Raw genomic sequence first — 21,830 nt, 5'->3', positions numbered from 1 at the left:
TTTTCCTAACTAAATTGATGGAGGGACCTTCTTTACCAGTCTCTCTTGAACATCTATCAATCAAAACATCCTTCCTGATAACAGTTATCGTATATACTCGATCATAAGCTGGTTCGTTTATAAGCTGACCCCTCCCTCCCCCCCGCCCAAGATGGATAAGTAAAAATGGAAATTTTTTATAATCCGTTCATAAGCCGACCCTATAATTCAGGGGTCAGCAAACTTTGGCTCCCGCGCCATCAGGATAAGCCGCTGGTGGGCCGAGATGGTTTGTTTACCTCGAGCGTCCGCAGGCACGGAGGTAAACCTAAGTAAACAAAGTGTCCCGGCACGCCAGCTGCTTACCCTGACAGGCCAGGACAGCAACTGGTGGGGAAATTTTTTGTGGGGGAGAAGCTGGGAGTCAGGGGAGTAACCCCTGTGACCACCCCCCACATGACCCCACCTCTAGTCCAGGACCCCCACACTCTCCCCATCCCTTCCCACCTTTTCTGGGGAGGGCTAGGGGGGGATGTCTCTGACCTGTCTGGAGCTGCTCCAGCAGGCTGGGCAGCACGGCCGCAGCCTGCTTCGGTGGGCCAGACTGGGCGGCACGGCCGCAGCATGTTCCAGCGGGCTGGGCTGGGCAGCACGGCCGCAGCCTGCTCCGCCGCCCGTGCGGCGCAGCCACAGCCTGCTCTAGGGGATGGTGCCGAGCGGCTTGGCTGCAGCCTGCCAGCCCCGGAGCTGCAGCTGCTTCAGAGGCTGGGGGGAGAGCAGCGTGGCCAAGCGGAGAGACTCTGGCCCCGCCTCTTCTCTGCTGTCTGTGCTGCTTCTCCTTGCTCCCTCTGTTGGGGGGGGGGGAGAGGGGGGCTGTGTCCCACCTCTCCCTTTCTATACCCGTTCATAAGCCGACCCCTGTCTCTGTTGCTTCCCTTTTTTTACTAAAAAAAATTCGGCTTATGAACGAGTATATACGGTACGTCTGTGGAGAGGTTGAGTGAGCTTAGTGCTTTCATTCTACTTTATACTGTGGTCCACAAGGAAAGTTATCACAATTCCATCCCAGCTTCATGTTTAAGGTGTTCTCAATGTATTTCTCTCTCCACGTTCTTTGCAGACTCCTCTTCTACTGAGGGAAACTTGTCTCCGTATTGTAGATTTAAGGACACGCTGTTTTTACCTGGAAAACACCAGGCCTTTGAGAAGATAAAGTATCTTGTTTGTATCATGTAGGGAGAAGTGCCAAGGGAGAACCCATTACCAATCAGAGGCTTTCTCACTGGATTAGTAGATGTATAGAATATAGTTATACTTTAGCTAGGAAACCAGGGCCCCATGGTTTACAAGAGCCACTGCAGCATCAGTAGCATGCCGCTGGCAGGTTTCCCTGGTGCAAATGTGCAAAGCAGCATCTTGGAAGTCGATGCACACTTACACCAGATGCTATTTATATTCAGCATTGCACTCCAATGCCTGGTTTGGGAGGGCAGTGCTACAGTCCATATTTATCTGTGAACACCTGGCCCGCTAGCCACCTGGGAGAGCACTGCTTGCTAATCTCCCTTAAGGGGAATACACATAGGCCGTCAAAGAAGAGATTTACTGTTTTGAGAGTTGCCTCTGTGTATTCACTCTACCCATCCACCGTCCCATCTACCTTGGAGTTCTGTATAACATCAGACCTCAGTAGTTAGGGAGAAGAAACAAAAGGTCATTGGGGGGGTGTCCACTCCCTTGTATACAAGGTGATAATGTCAACTGTGAGTGCCAAGTTTTTAAGGCAATTCCACAGCTCAACTTCATGAGCACCATATCCCATATGTGTGAATATACAGACTCTGGAAAAACAGCTATTGATAAGCAACCTCTTTGCTGTCTAATAATTATACAACTTCAGCCCTTTTCATGGTCACCAAATGTATGGTTGCGTACCTCCTATCTTTCTTCGGTTATACCAATATGTTGAGGAGAGTTTGTGTGTTCACTGCCTGAGATAGCAACCTCAGAACACACCTATCTTTGTATTCCAATAAATAAAGTTGGATTTGGCAGTGATGTGTGGTTAGAATGGACTAGATAGTAGTGTTGAGTGGCTAGAAATTAGAGCCCCATCAATGTGGAACGGAGTTCTGATTGTAGCTCTGCCATTAGCTTGACTTGTGACCTAGAACCATCATCATAATTTCCAGGTAGAGAAGAGGTGAAAAGAGGTATGTTGAGGATTCATTGTTTGTAAAGTGCTATATAAATGTGTCACATAGTCATACCTCCCTCAGAAGTTCCCTTGGGGGGCGGAATACCCAGACAGCCAGGATAACTCAAGAATCCGAAGGTGGCTGTTCACTGCAACATCTTTATTCTTTTATTATTATGCCTTCTTGACTTGGAAATTAGAGTTGCTTGTATAGTGACCTGAGGTTGTCTCAAAATTATGGTGCAGCCAAGTTTCAGCAGTCCCCTGTAATTTATTCAGGCACATGGGCTTGCAGAAGGCTACCAGAAACAAGCTTTTCTTCAGACTCGTTTTCCCCTGCTGCAACTTGGATTTTGTTAGGTATTACTTCCTGTAGCTTCGTAAGTGGCTTTTCAATCTCCTTGGTGTGAGATTGATGCCTTTTCTCTGCATTCCTGTTATTGCTAATGCTTCGTTATCTTTATCAAACACTAGCTACAGTGTTAAGAAACAGCCCGGGAAAAGAGCCTGTGTAATAACACCTAGAAGAATGAGATCTGCTGTTTCAGAGTACAAATCCTTTATAAAAGGATGAGCCTGTTTGGATGTGCTGAAGGAAACCCTCAAGAACATTTGATCTCTCTGCTAGATAGTTCTGATGTGCTGAAAGAAACATTCGAAGAGAAGCTTTTCTTGTTGTTTTGCTGTATATGATTGAGCTTACTTTTTTATCAGCCCCTCCATTTTGACTTTAGGGTTGTGTGGCAGTTATGTACCTCATTCCGTGTTTATACACAGTAATTTTAGCCAATAAATTTCAAACCTATTCTAGTGTTCCTTGTAGAAAATAAAATGTTTAGTTTCTAGAACCCCCCAAAAAGTAGAGTGCCTGGTTTTATACCTTGGTGACTTACAATAGAGTACTTTGTCTTGCCTTGGATCACAGTTCTACCTTATTTTAGGCTAGTTCTGCTCTTTCTGTGGCTTTACCTTCTGTTCTTTAAACTCTAAAATCTGTGTCTGCTTGAAGCTGTCACTCTCTGAAAAACTCCTACAGTAACACTTGCTCTGCTTAATGAACATCAATAGCATAATCATACAATGTGTAATGAACAGTGTCTGTACTTGCTATTATTCAGTACTTGGAAATGAAAATGTGTATTGCAGTAAAGCTCTGTTCTTGTCTGTATGTGGGGCCCACAAATGTAGAATTACAAACACTTTGAAATCATTAGTTTTCATACTCTTGTTGCATATTAACTTGTGGGGTGATAAACTAGTCTGGGACAAGGGGGGTGGGTAGGGCAGAATAGAAGAATAGTAGGGAACAAGGAATACAAACCAGAACTGCTCCACTCCCCATTGCAAACATGCTCCCAAGACTGAGTAAAGCAGATGCATCCGAAGAAGTGGGCTGTAGCCCACGAAAGCTTATGCTCTAATAAATTTGTTAGTCTCTCAGGTGCCACAAGTACTCCTGTTCTTTTTGTAAAGCAGATGGGTAGTTCCTTGAAAACCAGCTTTCCCTCCCTACTCCCCTAAAGGCCCCCTATGCAGCTGCCTACAGCAGTATCTCACATGTACAGGGGTGTGAGCACAGATAGCAGCAGAAAGAATAGATCAAAAAGGATAGTCATACAGTTGAAAGCCAGACTGGACCACCAGATTATTGTCTGACCTCCTGTTGTCACGGGCACCAACAAGTAAGAATAAGGCAGTAACTATTGCAGAGCATGATTCAAGGAGATGTGGGGTGCTGGTGGGAACCTCAGTACTGCTCCATCCTTTTATATCTCAGATTACCTATTTAAACTTCCTAGCATTTGAGACTAAATCATTCTCTCAGTATTGAATGCAGCACTGACTGAGTTTCTGTGGGTTTTTTTTTTTCTTCACAATGAATGTCTTAAGACTTTTGTCTCATTGATCCTGGAATCAGTCTCTCAACTGCATGCTAAAATCAGCTGCCATTAGAGACGGTTGTATGTAAATCTGAGGTAACTACTACTGTTTGTAACCATCTTCACCAGTCTGAAATACTTCAGATTCTTTTACCCCACATCTCAAATATATAAATAATTATGAACCCTATCACCCTGGTATAACTAGTCATTTTGATATCCAGTGTGTCCGTTAGGTGACACAAGTTTCAGTAGCTCTTCTGGATCTCGCTCTCTTTGGGGTAGAAACAGTGTTTTCACTAGTAAAACTGTTCACAAAACCTACTTGTCATCTGAAGTGTCAGATGGCAAGGATGACCTTGCCTCTGGAGAAGCTTGTTGCCATCAATACTGGTACAGTAACTCCTCGCTTAACATTGTAGTTATGTTCCTGAAAAATGCTATTTTAAGCGAATCTAATTTCCCCATAAAAATTAATGTAAAAGGGGCGGGGGGGGGTTAGGTTCCAGGGAATTTTTTTCGCCAGACAAGACTGCTAAACAAACAATGTAATAATATACACAGCAATGATGATTGTGAGGCTTGGTTGAGATGGTGGAGTCAGAGGGTGGGATATTTTCCAGGGAATGCTTGGCTGCTAAATGATGAATTAACACTTGGCTGAGCCCTCAAGGGTTAACTTAGCACATTGTTAATGTAGCCTCACTCTCTACATGGCAGCACAAATGGAGGGAAGAGTCACGATGCATGGTAGTGGCCGCAAACATTCCCTGCGGAAACTGAATGTGATGATGATCCCATGGTATCCCACTGGACCGCGCCACTCCGTCCACTTTCCAAAGTGCCGTGTGTGTGAGAGAGACAGTCACACACCCGTGTGTGTGTGTGTGTGTGTGTGTGTGTGTGTGTGTGTGAGAGAGAGAGAGAGAGAGAGACGAGCATTGCCCCTTTTAAGTACGCTGACCCCCACTCTAAGTACACTGCCTTTTTAAGATCAGCAAGTTGAGACAACAGCTGCTACCAGGAAGCTCCCTCCCTCCTGAGCCCTGTCCTGTTGCCGCCCTGCTCTGTGTAGATGGGGTACAGGAGCAGGGGGAGGGGGACACCCCTGACATCAGCACCCCTCTTCCCTCCCTCTCACCCCCTGCACAGCAAGCAGAAGGCTCCTGGGAGCAGCTCCAAGGCAGAGGGCAGGAGCAGCAGCAGCACATGGCTGTGGGGGGAGGGACACCTGAACTGCCCAGCAATTGGTAGCCTGCTGGGCGGCTGGAACTTAGGGGAGCTGATGGAGGCTGCCAGTCCACCCTGATTCCAAGCCCCCACCAGCTAGCTCCAACGCACTGCTCTTCCTGCAAGCAGTGAACAAAGCAGGCAGCTGCCAAACAACGTTATAAGGCAGCGTTGCACAACTTTAAACAACCCTGTTCTCTAATTGATCAGCAACTTAATAACAAAACAATGTTAACCGGGATGACGTTAAGTGAGGAGTTACTGTGTTTCCATACTGGTCTTACTCTCCTTAAGGGTTGCCAGAAATGGATATTGGGGGAAATAAGCAATGGGAAATGGACTTGGTAATTGGAATACTAACGCTACAAGAGGGAGGGCTAGTGAAAGACATGTTTCCTGCGTATTCCCCCACTGCAAGTTTGGAGGAAGTGTAAGATTGTAAAAACAGGCAAAAAGTAAAATAAATCAGCAACCTTAATATTTCTCCTTTGCTTGCATCATGAAAATATTTAGCCTGGGCAAGAGCCATATCCAAATGCTCAGTCTGGTAAAACAGCAGGAGTAGTACCGCTAGAGAAGGAATTTAGGATGGTGAAGTAAGATTAAGTTCACAGGCTATTTAAAAGCCAGAAATGGCATTCTGTCTCCCCTTTCAGACCTCCACCAAGGCTCTTTCAGGTATGTAGTGTGGGATTTATTTCTTGCACCTCCCAATCGTTTAGCACTGAAGGGAGACTGAATGACTAGCCATTGATAAGTGGGTATAGGGCTATTTACCTCAACATCACTGGCTCAAACTTAGACTAAGACAATAATGGCCAAGATTAGTTATTTTCTGATGACTCTTTAGAGGGCCAGCATCACAAACACCATCACAGCTGGCAGTCCATTAGGTAGATTCTGAAAAGGGATTGAGCCTAAATGAATATAGATTCTGAACTACTTTTAGCCCTCCAGAACAGTCAGCTTTGAGCCAGTGTGATAAGCTGTTGCAGAGAGCTTGTACTTGTCTGCCTTTGGGTCAAAAGACATGAATCTTCAAGGCTGTCAATCTGGCACCTCCCAACAGCATTGCTTTTTCTCAAGTTAAGAGAAGTAAGGAAAGAATCTTATGTTCTCAAAAGTACTTTTGAGGCCTGCTTTTGGACAAGTGCTGTTTAAACTTTACAAATGTACCTCTATCCTGACCTCCAAATCACTTCCTAGTTTGGTTCTAAGCCCATTCAGCACCATATCATACTGTTCCATGTGCTGATAAATTTCTTATCTTAATGCACAAATGAAAACTGTGATGAATACTCCAAATTAAACTCACAAGTTATCTTAGTTCTCACATTTATTTTAACAAGTTTTCAGAAAATAGTGGCTGCTAAGCTAACACTATCTACTACCTGTAGTAAATTAGACTTGTGCCTTTGATTTAAAGGTGTATAAATATTAAGTAGAAAAGTTCTCAACCGTCTTGTTCATACACATAGTTTTTCTGAAGCTTAGCGGAGGAATGAATCTGCAGATATTTTAGTAAGTTCTGAGTTCAGATCTGAATAGTCTTTATGCTTCAGATATAATGGGAGCTGAAGCTCTAGGAGAGATTGAGAGGCAGAGCCATGAAGTTTAGGCTCAACTTGCTTACAGCCAGATTTGTTGTTGTCCTTAGGGGACTCACTGTGAAACTATAACTCTAAGAACTGTGTGCTTTATTGCCTGGCAAGATAGCATTGCTGTCCAGACTGGAACAACTGTATCAGTAGATGCTAGGAACCTTCAGGCTGTCGCATTCTGGGTAAGACTAGTCACTCAGGCCACACTCACTCATGTGGTGGCAGAAATAGCTGATGGAAAGAATAAGTTGCACTACAAAAGCTCATTCAAGATCTCAAACAAGTAAATGTGAACCCTAGAGGTGGACATACTATTTTTTATGCTTGACTCTGCTGAAGGTACTTAACAGTACATGTGTGCCCCAGGCGTAGGGTCACTATCAGTCCCTTATTACAAGGGTCGGCCCTTATTTTTTCATCTCTGTACAAGATTGTGAGTTGCTGAGTACTGCAAAAAGGAGCAAGAAATGCCCCTGGTAAATGTAGGTGAGTACTGCTGTTTATTATTTATTTATTTTATCGATATTTAATAATATTGTGGGGCGGGGGTGCTAAGAAAACAGTCCCTTATCTTTTAAATACAATGATGGGCACCCTACCCAGGAGTTTTGCTGGGACATCTTGAACGCCATCTCTGCGCTGTCTGTTCCGTGACTTAGAACACAAATGAGAAACTTTGCAGTACCTGCAGCAGTGACTTCCAGAATCTGAACACTATTAGTGGAGGTGAAGTTAGACTGCAACCTTCAGTTTATGTTGCAGTTTCCTTCATTCAGACATGTGCAGCCATCAGCACAATGGAACTCTGTCATCCATAAAGGGAAAATGCTTGTGAAGGAATCTTTGTTGCGAAGATAATAATGAAGAGAATGGCTGCTAGTAGGCCTAAGCCCAACACAGCTAAAATCCTAATGTCTAGTGCTCTTTTTCAGGCAGTGTGCTATTGTGATCAGTATAATAGTTCTGTGGTGTTGTTTTTTAAAAAGAGAACAAAAACAAAACAAGCAGCCAAAAGAGCTCTTTGCTGGGGCTGAAATTTTATCTAGTGCATTCTCTTCACATCACTTTGTGCTGGTTAGCAACCCTGCTCCTGTGGGAGGAGCTGAGACTGGAAATAGAGGTTGAGCTATAAATCACTTTCATTTTTGGTGATTGCTATTGTGTTTGTTGAAATTGTGATCAGAATACAACCAGTAAATGACTGAGCACAGCAGGTCAGCACAGTTTTCCACCAGCTGGTAAGACATTTTGCCATCCACAACGACTGAAGGCATATAGCAATCATAACACAACAATCAGAGCACATAGTCATCCTGTAGGTGTACTTTGTCTGCTGGCAATTGAACACCAGTTTCTGCTGTGGAACACTTAAGGATCAGTAAAGAAAAAAGATCTTCTAGGCTATTAAACATTTCATGGGTAAAGATAGCTTTATAAACAATCACTGTTCATTAGACTTCCTGCAGAGAGCTATGGTGTTATAATCTGATATTATACATGCTATCACACATTACATCTCAAATGTTAGGAATTTTCAAGTGTTATCTTGCTAACCAAAGGACTGTGTTGAAATTTCTTATCCGTGATGTTGGACACTATTCATGTAAGTCCTGCAGCAGATTAATCCCACTTGACAAGTGTTGCACTTTGAGTACCTAATGAGGGAGTTGAGACAGGACAAGTATCTCTTTAGAGAAGAATGATTTGAGTTTTGCCATGAGACACATCTTGGTACAGTTCCAAAGCTTGCCATTCTAAGACTTTTGGCATATGGAAGTTGCGTGACTTATATATTAGAACCCTAGAGAACTATCCATGTCCATTTTTCTTTTATATAAACACCATTCATTCATTCATAGTGGGGAGGGATAGCTCAGTGGTTTGAGCATTGGCCTGCTAAACCCAGGGTTGTGAGTTCAATCCTTGAGGCGGCCACTTAGGCATCTGGGGCAAAAATCTGTCTGGGGATTGGTCCTGCTTTGAGCAGGGGGTTGGACTAGATGATCTCTTGAGGTCGCTTCCAACCTTGATATTCTATGATTCAGACTGGAAGCTGAAAAGGTGACTCTCTAACAAATTACCACATACGTTTCTCATGATGAGGGCAGAGTTCCTCTTGGTCCTTTTTGACTTTATATTAGCCTCTTTCCCTGTTCCCCTCCCCAGAAAAAAATCCTGCTGTTATGAATGCTAGTGCAGGTCCACCCATTGTAGCAACAGTGGGTGTGCTAGAACAAGCAAGGTTGCAGATAGCCCCTAATATTTTAACTACTCTTTCTTCCAACTCTACTCACAGTGGGTGCTTAAAATGCTAGCGTCAACCAGTGCCTTGTCATGCCATCATTGCTATCACCAGAGGAGCTGCACTTAGGTTGCCAACAAGGGAGACTCTTCCTGAAAAGAGCGTAATGCAAACAAGGTCTTACTGACATGACACCTAAGGGAGTTCTGCGCCACTGTGCGCAGGCAGAATTCATGTTACCTGCAGATTTCTTTGCTTCCCTGCAGAAAAATGACTTTCTGACGGGGAAGCAAAGGAAACCCACAAGAGCGGTCATATGTCTCTCCCCAGTAGTGCAGGTGCTTGGTTTTGGGTGCCCGGAGCAGCCAGCAGAGAGGTAAATCGTTGTGAGGGTGGGCTGGGGATTCCCCGACCGATGCCGGGTCAGACCCACCCTTGTCCACCCAACCCCAGTGCATCTGCCCCCCCCAAGACTCCCCCGCTGTGCCTCGCATCCAGAACCTGACCCTCACCCTGCCAAACTTTACCCTCCCTTCCTCTCCCCCCATCTCAGGGCTGGGGACATTCCTGCTAGCGGCTCCTAACCTGTGCCAGGCTCAACAGCTAGTTCTGGCTGGGCTGGGGGTGGGGAGGAGGAGCGCACTTCTCTTGCATGGAGTGGCCAGGGCCAGGTCACCCCCAGAAACCTCCCCCAGCTCTTCACTCCTCCCTTCCCCCCCACTTCTTGCCCCCATTGATCTTCAGCATGCATGGGAAAGCTCACTATACTGGGAGCTGCTCCTCTCTATGTCCAACAGCTGTGCACCTGAACATCCCCGCTCCCTGCACTCAGCCCTCCCCACTGAGCCCCACCCCATGCATCCAGACCCCCCCCACACACCAAGCCCCTGCACCCAGACTCCTCCCATTAAGCCCCCTGCACTCAAACTCCCACCCTGATGAGCCCCACTCCCTATGCACCTGGACCACCCTGACTTCCCCATGCCTGAACCCCCATCCCACTGAGCCCCAACCAGCTGCATCTGGACCCTCATCCCACCAAGCCCCACTCCCTCAGCACCCTGAATCTCTTGCTAAGCCCCCTCACACACACACGCACACCCCTGCTGAGCCTCAACCACCTTCACCAGGACCTCTCTACAGAGTCCCTCTGCACCTGAAACCCACCAACAAGCCCATGTGCATCCAGATCCCCCACCTCACCTGGACCCCCCCCGAGCCCCCTGCACCCTGATTGTCCTGCACACACCCCTCTCAGCTGACACCTGGATTCCCCCACACTAAGTCCCCCCCACACTTGTATCCTGCCTGGCTGAGCCTGCCTGTCCAACCTGTCCAAGAAAATAGATACATTAGCCATGCCTCTCAAAACCAACTATGGGACTGAGTGTGCAATGGACCCTCTAAGGCCGTAAAGCCCTTTGTTCATTCCAGGATAAGCCAGAAGGACACCATACAGATGGGTGAAACCTTGGGATATCCATTAAGGTTTCAGGCTGCCTCATTAGGACACAGCATGATGGCAACTGAAAAATAAATGTGACATTGGGAAGAATGATGGTGGTTTTGCCACATAAGTGTTTTTGGAAAAATGCTGGTGTTGCATAACTTTCTTCTAGCTAATTAAAATAGAAGGGAATTATCAAAAATTCAACATACTTCATTAATTTCCAGCTGATATTACAGTTAGATTTTTTTTTTAGTATAGATGTAAATGTGTATAACTGCAGGTTCTCGTGGAGATTGATCCAGGATAATATGACATGATGAAAACCTAAGATGGTGCCTTGGAGCTCTTAGCTCAGGGCTAAGCAAAATGATGATAAATTTAAGAAATTTGTATTGGAACATAATACAAAAAGTGTAGAGCAATCATTTTAGATGTAAATATAGGCACTGTTAAGAATGTACATGCCAGCTTCATAATTTCAAATGCAAGGGGTGGGGGGTGGGTAAATCAAATACACAAAGAATGTAATTAGATTCTTTGAGAATAGCTACAAATTGTAATTGCTTTCTTCACCTTTTGGAAAGCTTGGTGGAACCTACCTGCTGTGTCAACAGTTTCATTTATTAGCTAATTTTAGTGTGCAACCCTAATATATACTTGTTGTGTCAACGCAGTTATCAACACCTTGAAGACTGTCAATTAATCCTGCTAAAACTTGGTTGTCATTATTAGTTTTTGATGGTAAAAGTTCCATTCTTAGCCATTTAAACACATTACCTTTTGGAAAAAAAAAAAAAAAAAATTAAGACAGTACTTGCTAGTAGTCAACCTGAATTCTTGGGGCCCCAGCTACACTTCTGAAGGAGCCATGATTGAAAAATATTTTATTACTGAAAAACAGTCAAATATGGCAGCCTTATGCATACTAACCTTTTAAACTGTATTAGTACATTATTTATGTAGTTTTCATACAGCGTTCCATCATGTATGGACAGGGTGCTGACAGGTAACCAAATGCCTGAATATAGAAGTAGGGTCAACCTCAAGTAATTCCCCATCTCCCACAAACAAAACCAGCCTGTTTGTAGGCTTTATTTTGGGAAAAGCCAGAGTCACAACTTTGACTACATTTATGAACTATCCTGTTGAAGAAATGTTTTAAGGTACTTATTTTGTAGTGTGGAACTTTCAGTAATTCTTGAGCAAAATCACAAACTGGCAATTATATTAGTTGTTATAATGTATCAAAGTTGTGCTAAAAGTCCAAATGCACAATAAGTCCTTTTCTAAAATGTCTTCCTTTTCAACTTGTGCTGAAGCTTACAATTCTATTACTCTTACCAGTGTTGCTTCAGCCCAAATTGGACCCTTGCCTACGCAAATATTCCGTCCTTAGTTCATGTGATAGCAATTGATTAGTAAGCCTGAACCTACCCACAGCTACTTCCATTTTTAAAAGCTGTCTGAACTCAGTAACAAGTCATGTGCTGAGAGTATTTAAAGTACTTTCACCAGGTCTTGATCATGTTTTCTGTGATGGCATTAAACTGTTTCCTGCCATTTACTTTAAAGTAGTTAAACTTTCAATACCCATTGTATCTGTTGCTGATTTTATTGATCAGCACCGGGACACATTCCTAGGTAGATAGACCGAAGGTGACAAGCCAATAAATAACATCTAATTTTTTTCTCAAAAAAGCAAGTTCTCTAATAACTTCAGATAAATATACCATCTGTGCATGATGGTAACTCTTGAGGATATTGGCATTCTAGTACAAAACTGGCAGATCTCTAGCTCTTAAGGTAGTTTTTTTTGTTTGGTTGGTTTTTTTTGTTTTAGCCATTCAGGGCAACAGGTGAAGAGGGAGAAGGTGCCATTTTTCCATAGTTTCAAGGAGAACAGCATTTTAAGTTAAGGCTGCTACATGAGGTGAAACTTACACAAGTTGCACTCAAAGAATATTAAATATACAAGAATTGAAAGTTTGGGAATAAGTTAAAGTTCTATAGATTCCAGTATCTTGAAGTTGTAACAGTTTTGCTGGTCTTCAAATAAATGTAGTGAAAGTTTCACAAACAGCCTTACCTCAGACCCCTTGTCCATGCCCATGAGTCTCTTGATGTTCAGAGATCTGAGCATGCTGATCCATCTATTACAAGGATGGTAGGTCAGACAGGGAGTTTGATGTTATAGTAGACATTCATTCTTTTTAATTAAAAAAGCAGGCTGCATTTAATTTACATTGTAGAAGAAATATATTAAGAAGCATGGATAGGCAAGAACACAAGCATTACAAAAGGTTACACGAGAGTCTCAATTTCACCATTTAGTGAACCTTCACATCTTTTTTTCAAAGCACAAGTAACCTTAAATCTGGCAATTTCTAACTTTCGAAGCATTTGCAACCTAAAGAATGTCCTTTTAATATTTTCTGCATGCAGTTCCCTAGTTTTTTTAAAAAACAAATTCTGTTCTTTACAACTGTAACAATCTCCCATGATAAATAATCAGCAGAGTTTGAAACTGAACAATTCACATTGAAGCACAAATGTCTACCACTTGATCTACAAGACTAACACTAGCTGGTAGCAGGAGAAAGCTGGTATCTGGGAGGTGGGATTGGGGCACTAGGAACAGATGCCAGGTCTATGGGATAGTCAGGGGAAGCCTGGCCTGGTTCTCTTCTCCAACCCCCAGTGTGCTGTGTCTGTTGCTGTTTTGGCAGCTGAATGGACATGATCTTGGAATATTCATGTTCAGTTATTTTGGCTAACGTGTTCCTAGGCAACACAAGTGAGAAAGGAAATCATTATTTTCAACCATTTATAGCTCAGCAAAACCTGAATGGAATTTAATGGGACAAAGAAAACAATTCTCTACCCCAAGGACTTTCTCCTTGCTGAATTTCAAAGACCTTCTGTAAACTATGGAGGTTTTAAGAGCTTTTCAGAAAAGGTCATGAATCTTTTATAATGGAAAATATTATGCAGTGTTAGGAAACCTAAATATATAGGTTAGTACCAGTTTCCCCTATAACAAACTGCAAAAGATGAAACCTGCTTCTCACTGGAAATTATAACTGATCTGGAGAAATTACACTAGTATAAAGACAAAATGTTCTAGACTTTTAAGAATTTAAACTGAGGTTCTTTTTGTCATAATCTTCTTTATTGGAGTGGGTTGGTGAATCAAATATATATTGAGTAGTTTGTTCTTTATTTTCAGAGGTATTGTTGCCAGTATTTTAGTTTTCTTATGTTTTGGAGTCACTCAAGCTAAAGATGGACCATTTTCAAGACCACATCCAGGTAATTTAAATCATTTAACTTTTTCCAAGTGTCTAATAAATTGCTAACTCTGTAGAAGTAATTTTACCATTTCATAAATAACCTCTTAAGTTTTTATGATTGGATGTAAATGTTAGCGTTCATAACTTTGTTTTATGGCATACTTCCTTTATATGCAATGTAAATTCATTAACATTATGATGCAACTACAGAGTAATCTTAATCCCACATCTTTTGCCTTATACTGCAACAGGTATTTCCAAGACTACTTCCCCTATTTATCCTTCGGACACTTAAAAGGAATTTGAGATCCTTGCCAGATGGCAGCCCTAAACATTCCCTCTTTCTGTTGTCTTGAAAACAACCCCCTAAAAAAGGGGAATAAATCAATTACTCTAAACAGCATGCATAATATGTACTATCTGTTTTTTAAAATCAGCTAATTGCATGGGATTTACCCAGCTGTCCCTGGTCTGCATTTCACATTGCTAGCAAAAAGGCTCACATGGTCCCCAGTTTGGAGAAGGTAATCAAATCATCCCTTGACCCTCAGCTCCACTTTACCTATAAAATTCCATTTTGGTATGTAACTGGACTGTGCTGCTGCTTCTGCTCCTTCATTGACACAGATGTAAACAACTCACTTGGTTATGAAACTTTTGTTACAAGTAATCTGAAAAATTACAAGAGGGCCTTTATTTTACTTTATGTGTGAGATTTCTGCCCCATTGATGAAGTTTGTGCTGTAAGACTTCAGGGAGTCTTTATAAAACAGCAACATAAAACTTCTGTGGAACTGTGGAAGTAATCAAACTTCTTGCTGCTGATTCTTTTTCCTTTTTCCTGGCTATTTTTGCATTTTGGTAATGATAGTTTATAAGAATGGGGACAGTTATATAGACTTGCATATTCAACTTGAGAGCATAGGTCCCAAGTTATGCATACACTTAAAGAAAACTGTAACTGAAGCATTTCTCATTATTTCATCTGAAACTTTCATGCTGGGAATCCTGTTTTTCCTGGGGAATGGTAGGCAAGTTAAAAAGAATCCTTGGAGAGAAAGTTGAAGGTTGTCTTTCTGCAAAGAGATAATTGAAGAAATACAACAGTGAACTTATAGACTCATAGACTTTAAGGTCAGAAGGGACCAATATGATCATCTAGTCTGACCTCCCGCATGATGCAGGCCACAAAGCCGTCCCAACCCTTTCCCTTGACTCTGCTGTTGAAGTCCCCAAATCCTGTGGTTTAGAGACTTCAATTAGCAGAGAGTCCTCCAGCTAGTGATCCTTGCCCCATGCTGCGGAGGAAGGCGAAAAACCTCCATGGCCTTTGCCAATCTACCCTGGAGGAAAATTCCTTCCCGACCCAAAATATGGCGATCGGTAGAACCCCGAGCATGTAGGCAAGATTCTCCAGCCAGACCCTCATTGGCCATTATACTATTTACCAGCGATGGCACGCTGTTCCTTTGACGAAACTCACGGTATCCCATTAAACCATTCCCTCCATAAACTTATCTAGCTTAATCTTAAAACCAGACAGGTCCGTCGCCCCCACCGTTTCCCTCGGAAGGCTGTTCCAATATTTCACCCCTCTGACGGTCAGAAACCTTCGTCTAATTTCAAGCCTAAACTTCCCCACGGCCAGTTTATATCCATTCGTTCTTGTGTCCACATTAGTACTGAGCTGGAATAATTCCTCTCCCTCCCTAGTATTTATTCCTCTGATATATTTAAAGAGAGCAATCATATCCCCCCTCAGCCTTCGTTTGGTCAGGCTAAACAACCTGAGCTCCTCGAGTCTCCTTCATACAACAGGTTTTCCATTCCTCTGATCACCCTAGTGGCCCTTCTCTGTACCCGTTCCAGTTTAAGTTCATCTTTTTTAAACATGGGAAACCAGAACTGCACACAATACTCCAAATGTGGTCTCACCAGTGCCTTGTACAACGGAAGCAGCACCTCCTTATCCCTACTAGATATACCTCGCCTAATGCATCCCAAGACCGCATTGGCTTTTTTCACCGCCATGTCACATTGTCGACTCATAGTCATCCTGTGGTCTACCAAGACCCCGAGGTCTTTCTCCTCCTCTGTTACTTCTAACAGATGCGTCCCCAGCTTGTAACTAAAATTGTTGTAAGGTCATTTAGGGATGACTAACACTTTTCACTATTAAATTTCATCCTATTACTATTACTCCAATTTACAAGGTCATCCAAGTCTCCCTGCAGAATATCCCGATCCTCCTCCAAATTGGCAACTTGAACTGTTTTAAGTTTAAAACCCACTTTCTGGGCAGCCTACTGCATGGCAATTCTTTATTTTTTTTTAATTCTGTTTCTGAAAGATCTTGTTGCCTTTAATGACTTCAGAGATGTTCTTGGAGATATGCTCCATACAGTTTTCAGCTCTATAGCATCTAGAAATGTCTTCTACCTTTTATAAACTATAGACCGGGGTCGGCAACCTTTCAGAAGTGGTGTGCCGAGTCTTCATTTATTCGCTCTAATTTAAAATTTTGCATGCCAGTAATACATTTTAATGTTTTTAGAAGGTCTCTTTCTATAAGTCTATAATATATAATTAAACTATTGTTGTATGTAAAGTAGATAGGGTTTTTTAAATGTTTAAGAAGCTTCATTTAAAATTAAATTAAAATGCAGAGCCCTCTGGACCAGTGGCCAGGACCTGGGCAGTGTGAGTGCCACTGAAAATCAGCTTGCGTGCCGCAAGTTGCCTACCCCTGCTATAGACTGTTGAAAACAGGAGAGTTATACTGAAGGCGGTAGTTTTGATTCTGGTGAAAGATGTATGAAACGGGAGCTAAGGAAGCTTCTATGTGAATTTCATCATTTGAACAATTGTCATATTAATATTCAGACTAATTGTTCAACAGCCCAGGGAGAACACACTCAAAGTCAAGATAAGGCCTGAATAGGCTAATTTACACAGATTATGCCCTGCATATCACAAAGAAGCTTTTATGCTCTCAGCTAGAGCTAGTTTTACTAGAGCTTTTACTAGTTTTATAGTATTGTAACCTGAATGTGTTAACATCTTAGTCGCATTAAATATTTACACTCATATCTGGATTTCAAAAGTAGGCTGCGTCCTGATGTGCTTAGAGGAGATAAAAAGGACCATTTTTATGAATGAATGAGTGGTTATCTTGTTCTAGGCTAGTTCCCCAGCATAGTGTATACTCTAGGGCCTGCTGGAGGCAAGTGGGTGTTCCTTTAGGAGGAGAGTGTGTTAGCCTCCAGCCTTCTTGTGGATGGGGAGGCTCTTGCAGGCATGGAGGTGCATGGTGTTGCAGTCCTCCATGGGAGATCTTTGTAACTAGAGAGTATACACTGGGAGATGTGGAAGAGTAAGTTTATTGGTGGGGTGCTAATAAGGAAATGAGTCTTCAGTGACCCCCACTTCATGATTCTGTTATCCCTGGAGAAGTGTCTCATTATCCCAAAAGAGCCACAGCATGGCTTGCTGGTATATACCACTTCCTTTATAGGTTTTGTTTTAAATCTTGCTAATAACAGATTTGGGAGAAATAATCTATTTTGTAGCCCAATGTCTCATCAATGAAGCTCTTCAGTATTCTGTTGACAGTGGTGTTGTAGCTGTGTCAGTCCCAGGATATTAGAGAGACAAGGTGGGTGAGGTAATACATTTTATTGGAGCAACTTCTGTTGGTGAGAGTGACAAGCTTTTGAGCTCCACAGTGCTCTACTTCAGGTCTGGGAAAGGTAGATAGCTGTGACACTCTTTCCTTTGTTAACCTTTCCTCATCGGTCTGGTTTTCTAAACCTTTTATCACACTTTTGTTGCTCTCCTCTGGACTCTCTCTCTACTTTATCCAGATGTTTCTTAAAGTGCCCAGAACGGGACACAGTACTTGCACCAGCTGAGGCCTCACCAGTGCTGAATAGAGCAGAACGGTTATCTTCCAGGTCTTACATATGACACTCCTGTTAATGCAGGAAAGGCTAACATTCTGGGGTGCAACTGCATCACATTGTTCAATTTGTGATCCACTATAATCCCCAAATCCTTTTCAGCAGTACTACTGCCTAGCCAGTTAGTCCCCACTTAGTAGCTGTGCGTTTGATTTGTCCTTCCTAAACATAGTACTTTGCACTTGTCTTTACTGAATTTCATCTTGTTGATTTTCAGACCTATTATTCAATTTGTCAACGTCATTTTTAATTCTAATCCTGTCTTCCAAAGTGGGTAGCACTCCCGGTGCCATCAGTACATTTTATAAGCATATCCTGCCCTCCTTTTATCCAAGTCATTAATGAAAATATTGAATAGCACTGGACCCAGGACAGAGCCCTGCAGGATCTCACTAGATATGTCCTCCCAGTTTGACAGTGAACTGTTGATAACTACTGAGTATGTGCTTTGAGTTTAGTTGTATACCGATCTTATAAAGATCTGTCTAGCTGTAATTGGTATGGTGAGGACTTGAAGCAGACACTCCTTAAGGAAAACCATACTTAAAAATCAGAGTCCAGACATTTCTCACTTTCTGGTTTGGGCATGAGGGATTTATGCTGCTCTTCACAGGGTATGTATATTAACTGAAGGAAAAAAGAGGTAGGAGGATTCCTTTTTAATACTTCACAAATCTGTCAAATAGCTTAAAAACAGCAATCTGACTGGTTCCACTAGCATCTCCCTCCCCTAGACTCCCCATTTAGCAAAATCAAAATCTAGCTTCTGACAAAGCATTGACCCCATATTGGGTGAGGTGGTATTTATAGTCTAGATGCTTGAGGCAAAAAGCCTTGGTGCTTGGAATAAAACTTGCAGTTGGTATCTTTCAATCTGAGATTCTTCTAACTTGGAAGCATTTGAGGTTAATTGAAGGGAGACAACTCTTGATATAGCCCTCTCAAAAACTATCCCAGAATTGATCTTGCTTACTAATGCCCAGAAACAAAACTTTGATAGATATCTGGTATTCTATTCCTTTCCCAAGGTCTATCAGGCTTGGTAATGTCAGACTGGTGAGGGGACACCGACAGTTGTTGAGGGGGAACTAGCAATAGTAAGCAAGAACAAAGCAACTTGCACTGTACAAATTACATTGCATGTTAGTGTTTTTCCTTGAGGGAGGATGCTCTAATAAGGTTGTTCTCATAGTGCTGCGTGACTGAGAAAGGGCAACATGAGTAATTTTGGACAAATCCTGTGATTATTATTAAAATGCTAGTTGGGTAATCTGTATGCACTACCTCTGGTGTGCTTTTCTCTTAACTGGTTATTCCAAGAACATATTTTCTCTCTCAATTAGTAAACTTGCAAATAAAACTACCAAAGTTAATCTTCAGTCTGAGTTTGGAAGTTACAAAGTAGAAGCTCTGAACTCCCAGTTATCCATGTCAGAACTGCAGTTTGTCCCCAACATGCAAAGTAGGCCATCCTGATAAGATTTATTTGGCAGTTTTGCTGAAAATGATCACAACCTCTCACATCTGAAGCTATTTTTAAGATGGTGTTAGGAGCAGTCTGTTAGAAAAAAAACTTTTTCAGCCCTGTGATAAGTTTTCTTTGCTCAATTCAGTCTTAAAAAACAGCACACAAAGCAGCCATTTATTCGGTAAGGAAATACTGTCAAGGTTGGTAGGGCTAATATTTGATATTTTTTCCTTATTGATTTGCAGAGTGCCTGTAATCCTGTTTAAAGTAATAGTGTGTGTTCTTCTAAAAATCCAATCATTGTCCAGTGAAGCACTGATGAGCAACTCTGACATAAATACACACATTTTGTATAAAAGTTCCTCCTGGTTTCCTTTTTCCATTGGGCTTTAATGTCTGATTTGTAATATTAGAATTGTTTACCTGTCTTCACTAGAACTAAGGACTAACCATGGGGAAAAAAACTAGTGGAAGTTGAGGAAATGATCTCCCAGACATGCAACAGCTAATTCTTTCCACTTGACCATTTGAATGCTGATTCTCTTGTAGAGAGTCCTGTTTTCCCAGAACCAGTCAGGCCGTAGCCCTGGAAAGGCAGGGTTCTTGAGAGAGCTATCAAGAAAATCTCCCAGGAATGATTACTGATTGGAGGATTTGGGTGTTATCCAATCCCAAATCAAAAGTTCTTTTAACAGCTCCCCATTATGTAAACCAATGGACATGGTTGGATGAATTGGTCACATACTACTTGGAGCTTACCCAGAGGTGTTTATCTCCTCTAATGGATGCTTTGTCATAGAGGTGGGCTGAGCCAAAACTCTGGATCACAGTTCACAGCATGGAACAATCTAATGGCCCTAATCCAAGCTCTTGACATATGGGAGAGGAGGGATAGCTCAGTGGTTTGATACAGATTGCAAGCTCCCAAGTGTTTAGGTTCAAGGTGTCTGGCTCTCTCTGTTAGAGGGAGTTGACATTCTGATCCAGGGTTTTGATTTTATTATTTATTTGTATTGCAACGGCACCTATGAGCCCTAATCACAGAACAGGATCCCATTGTGCTAGGCGCTGTACAAACATTAAAAAAAAAAGTCCGAGGCCCCAATCTCTTTGTGCCCCATTTCTGTCTCCTAAATTTCACTTGTGTAGATCTTGAGAAAAGAAGAGGGATGAATTAGGATAGGATCCAGGTCCAGAGAGGTGGCCCAGGGCACCCACAAAGGTTGGATCCATGGGAGGCAGAAGGACCTATTGCTGGAGTGTTAAGGACTTGAAGCTGGAGGTGGGATTGGCAGAGCAGGGAGCCAAAAACGCCAAAGATACTCTTTTTATTTGTGTACTTTTTTGCTTGGATAGGACTCCAACCTCATACTGGTTGTGGGAAGATGACTGTTGGAGGGGATACAAGTGGGGAGGAACAGTTGTGACCAGGTGCCTAGAAAGAACCACACTGAGTTCCACACTCAGGGCAGACTTCATCCCAAAACCTAGTGATTTATTCAATAATTAATTTACCAAACTAGTAACAAGCTTCTGTAACACCACATTGGTTAATAAGGAGCCAAATGCAGTCCCCTTTAGGCATTCCAGTACTTTGTTCCCTTCCATACAAACTGGTCTAAGGGTATGTCTACACTACGAAATTAGGTCGAATTTATAGAAGCCGGTTTTATAGAAATCGGTTGTATACAGCCGATTGTGTGTCCCCACATAAAATGCTCTAAGTGCATGAAGTCGGCGGACCGCGTCCACAGTACTGAGGCTAGCGTCGACTTCCGGAGCATTGCACTGTGGGTAGCTATCCCACAGTTCCCGCAGTCTCCGCCACCCATTGGAATTCTGGGTTGAGAGTCCAATGCCTGAATGATGCAAAACAGTGTCGCGGGGGGTTCTGGGTACATGTCGTCAAGCACCTCCCCCTCCGTCAGAGCAACGGCAGACAATCGATTCGCGCCTTTTTACCTGGGTTACCTGTGCAGACAACATACCACGCCAAGCATGGAGCCCGCTCAGCTCAGCTCACCGTCACCATATGTCCTCTGGGTGCCGGCAGACGTGGTACTGCATTGCTACACAGCAGCAGATAATTGCCTTTCTGCAGTAGACGGTGCAGTATGACTGGTAGCCTTCATCGGCGATCTGGGTGCTGGCAGACGTGGGGCTGCATTGCACACAGCAGCAGCCCCTTGCCTTTTGGTAGAAGATGGTATATTATGATTGATATCCGTCGTCGTCGTCGTACTGCAGTGGCTGTCAATCATGGGCACCTGGGCAGACATGCTCAGTCCTATCGAACAGTCTCAACGATGATGGCTATCAGTCGTAGTATGCTATTTTCTGCCAAGCGCCCAGTATTTTCTGCCAAGCACCCAGAAGATGCCGAGGGCCATCAGTCATGCTGCACTGTTGGCTGCCAGCTTAAGATGTAAAAAATAGATTTGTTCTGTATTCATTTGCTTCCCCCTCTCTCCATGAAATCAATGGCCTGCTAAACCCAAGGTTTTGAGTTCAGTCTTGGGGGGGGGGGGGGGGGG

General features: G+C 42.9%; 1 protein-coding gene across 4 annotated transcripts in view; it reads left to right on the top strand.

Annotated features, from left to right (window-relative positions):
* Positions 1-21,830, top strand: part of PTDSS2 (phosphatidylserine synthase 2) — a 71,975-nt gene that overhangs the window by 14,872 nt on the left and 35,273 nt on the right. For 3 of the 4 annotated variants that reach the window (XM_034770460.1, XM_034770461.1, XM_034770462.1), the window contains one exon: positions 13,806-13,888. The exons of the other annotated variant lie outside the window; for it this stretch is intronic. In XM_034770460.1, the coding sequence (XP_034626351.1) occupies positions 13,806-13,888 (83 nt within the window). The remainder of the gene's footprint in view (positions 1-13,805; positions 13,889-21,830) is intronic. 4 annotated transcript variants of the gene reach the window in all.

This window comes from Trachemys scripta, chromosome 4, assembly GCF_013100865.1.
Source record: "Trachemys scripta elegans isolate TJP31775 chromosome 4, CAS_Tse_1.0, whole genome shotgun sequence".
Lineage (NCBI taxonomy): Eukaryota > Metazoa > Chordata > Testudines > Emydidae > Trachemys > Trachemys scripta.
This window is presented reverse-complemented; position numbering and strand designations above follow the sequence as displayed.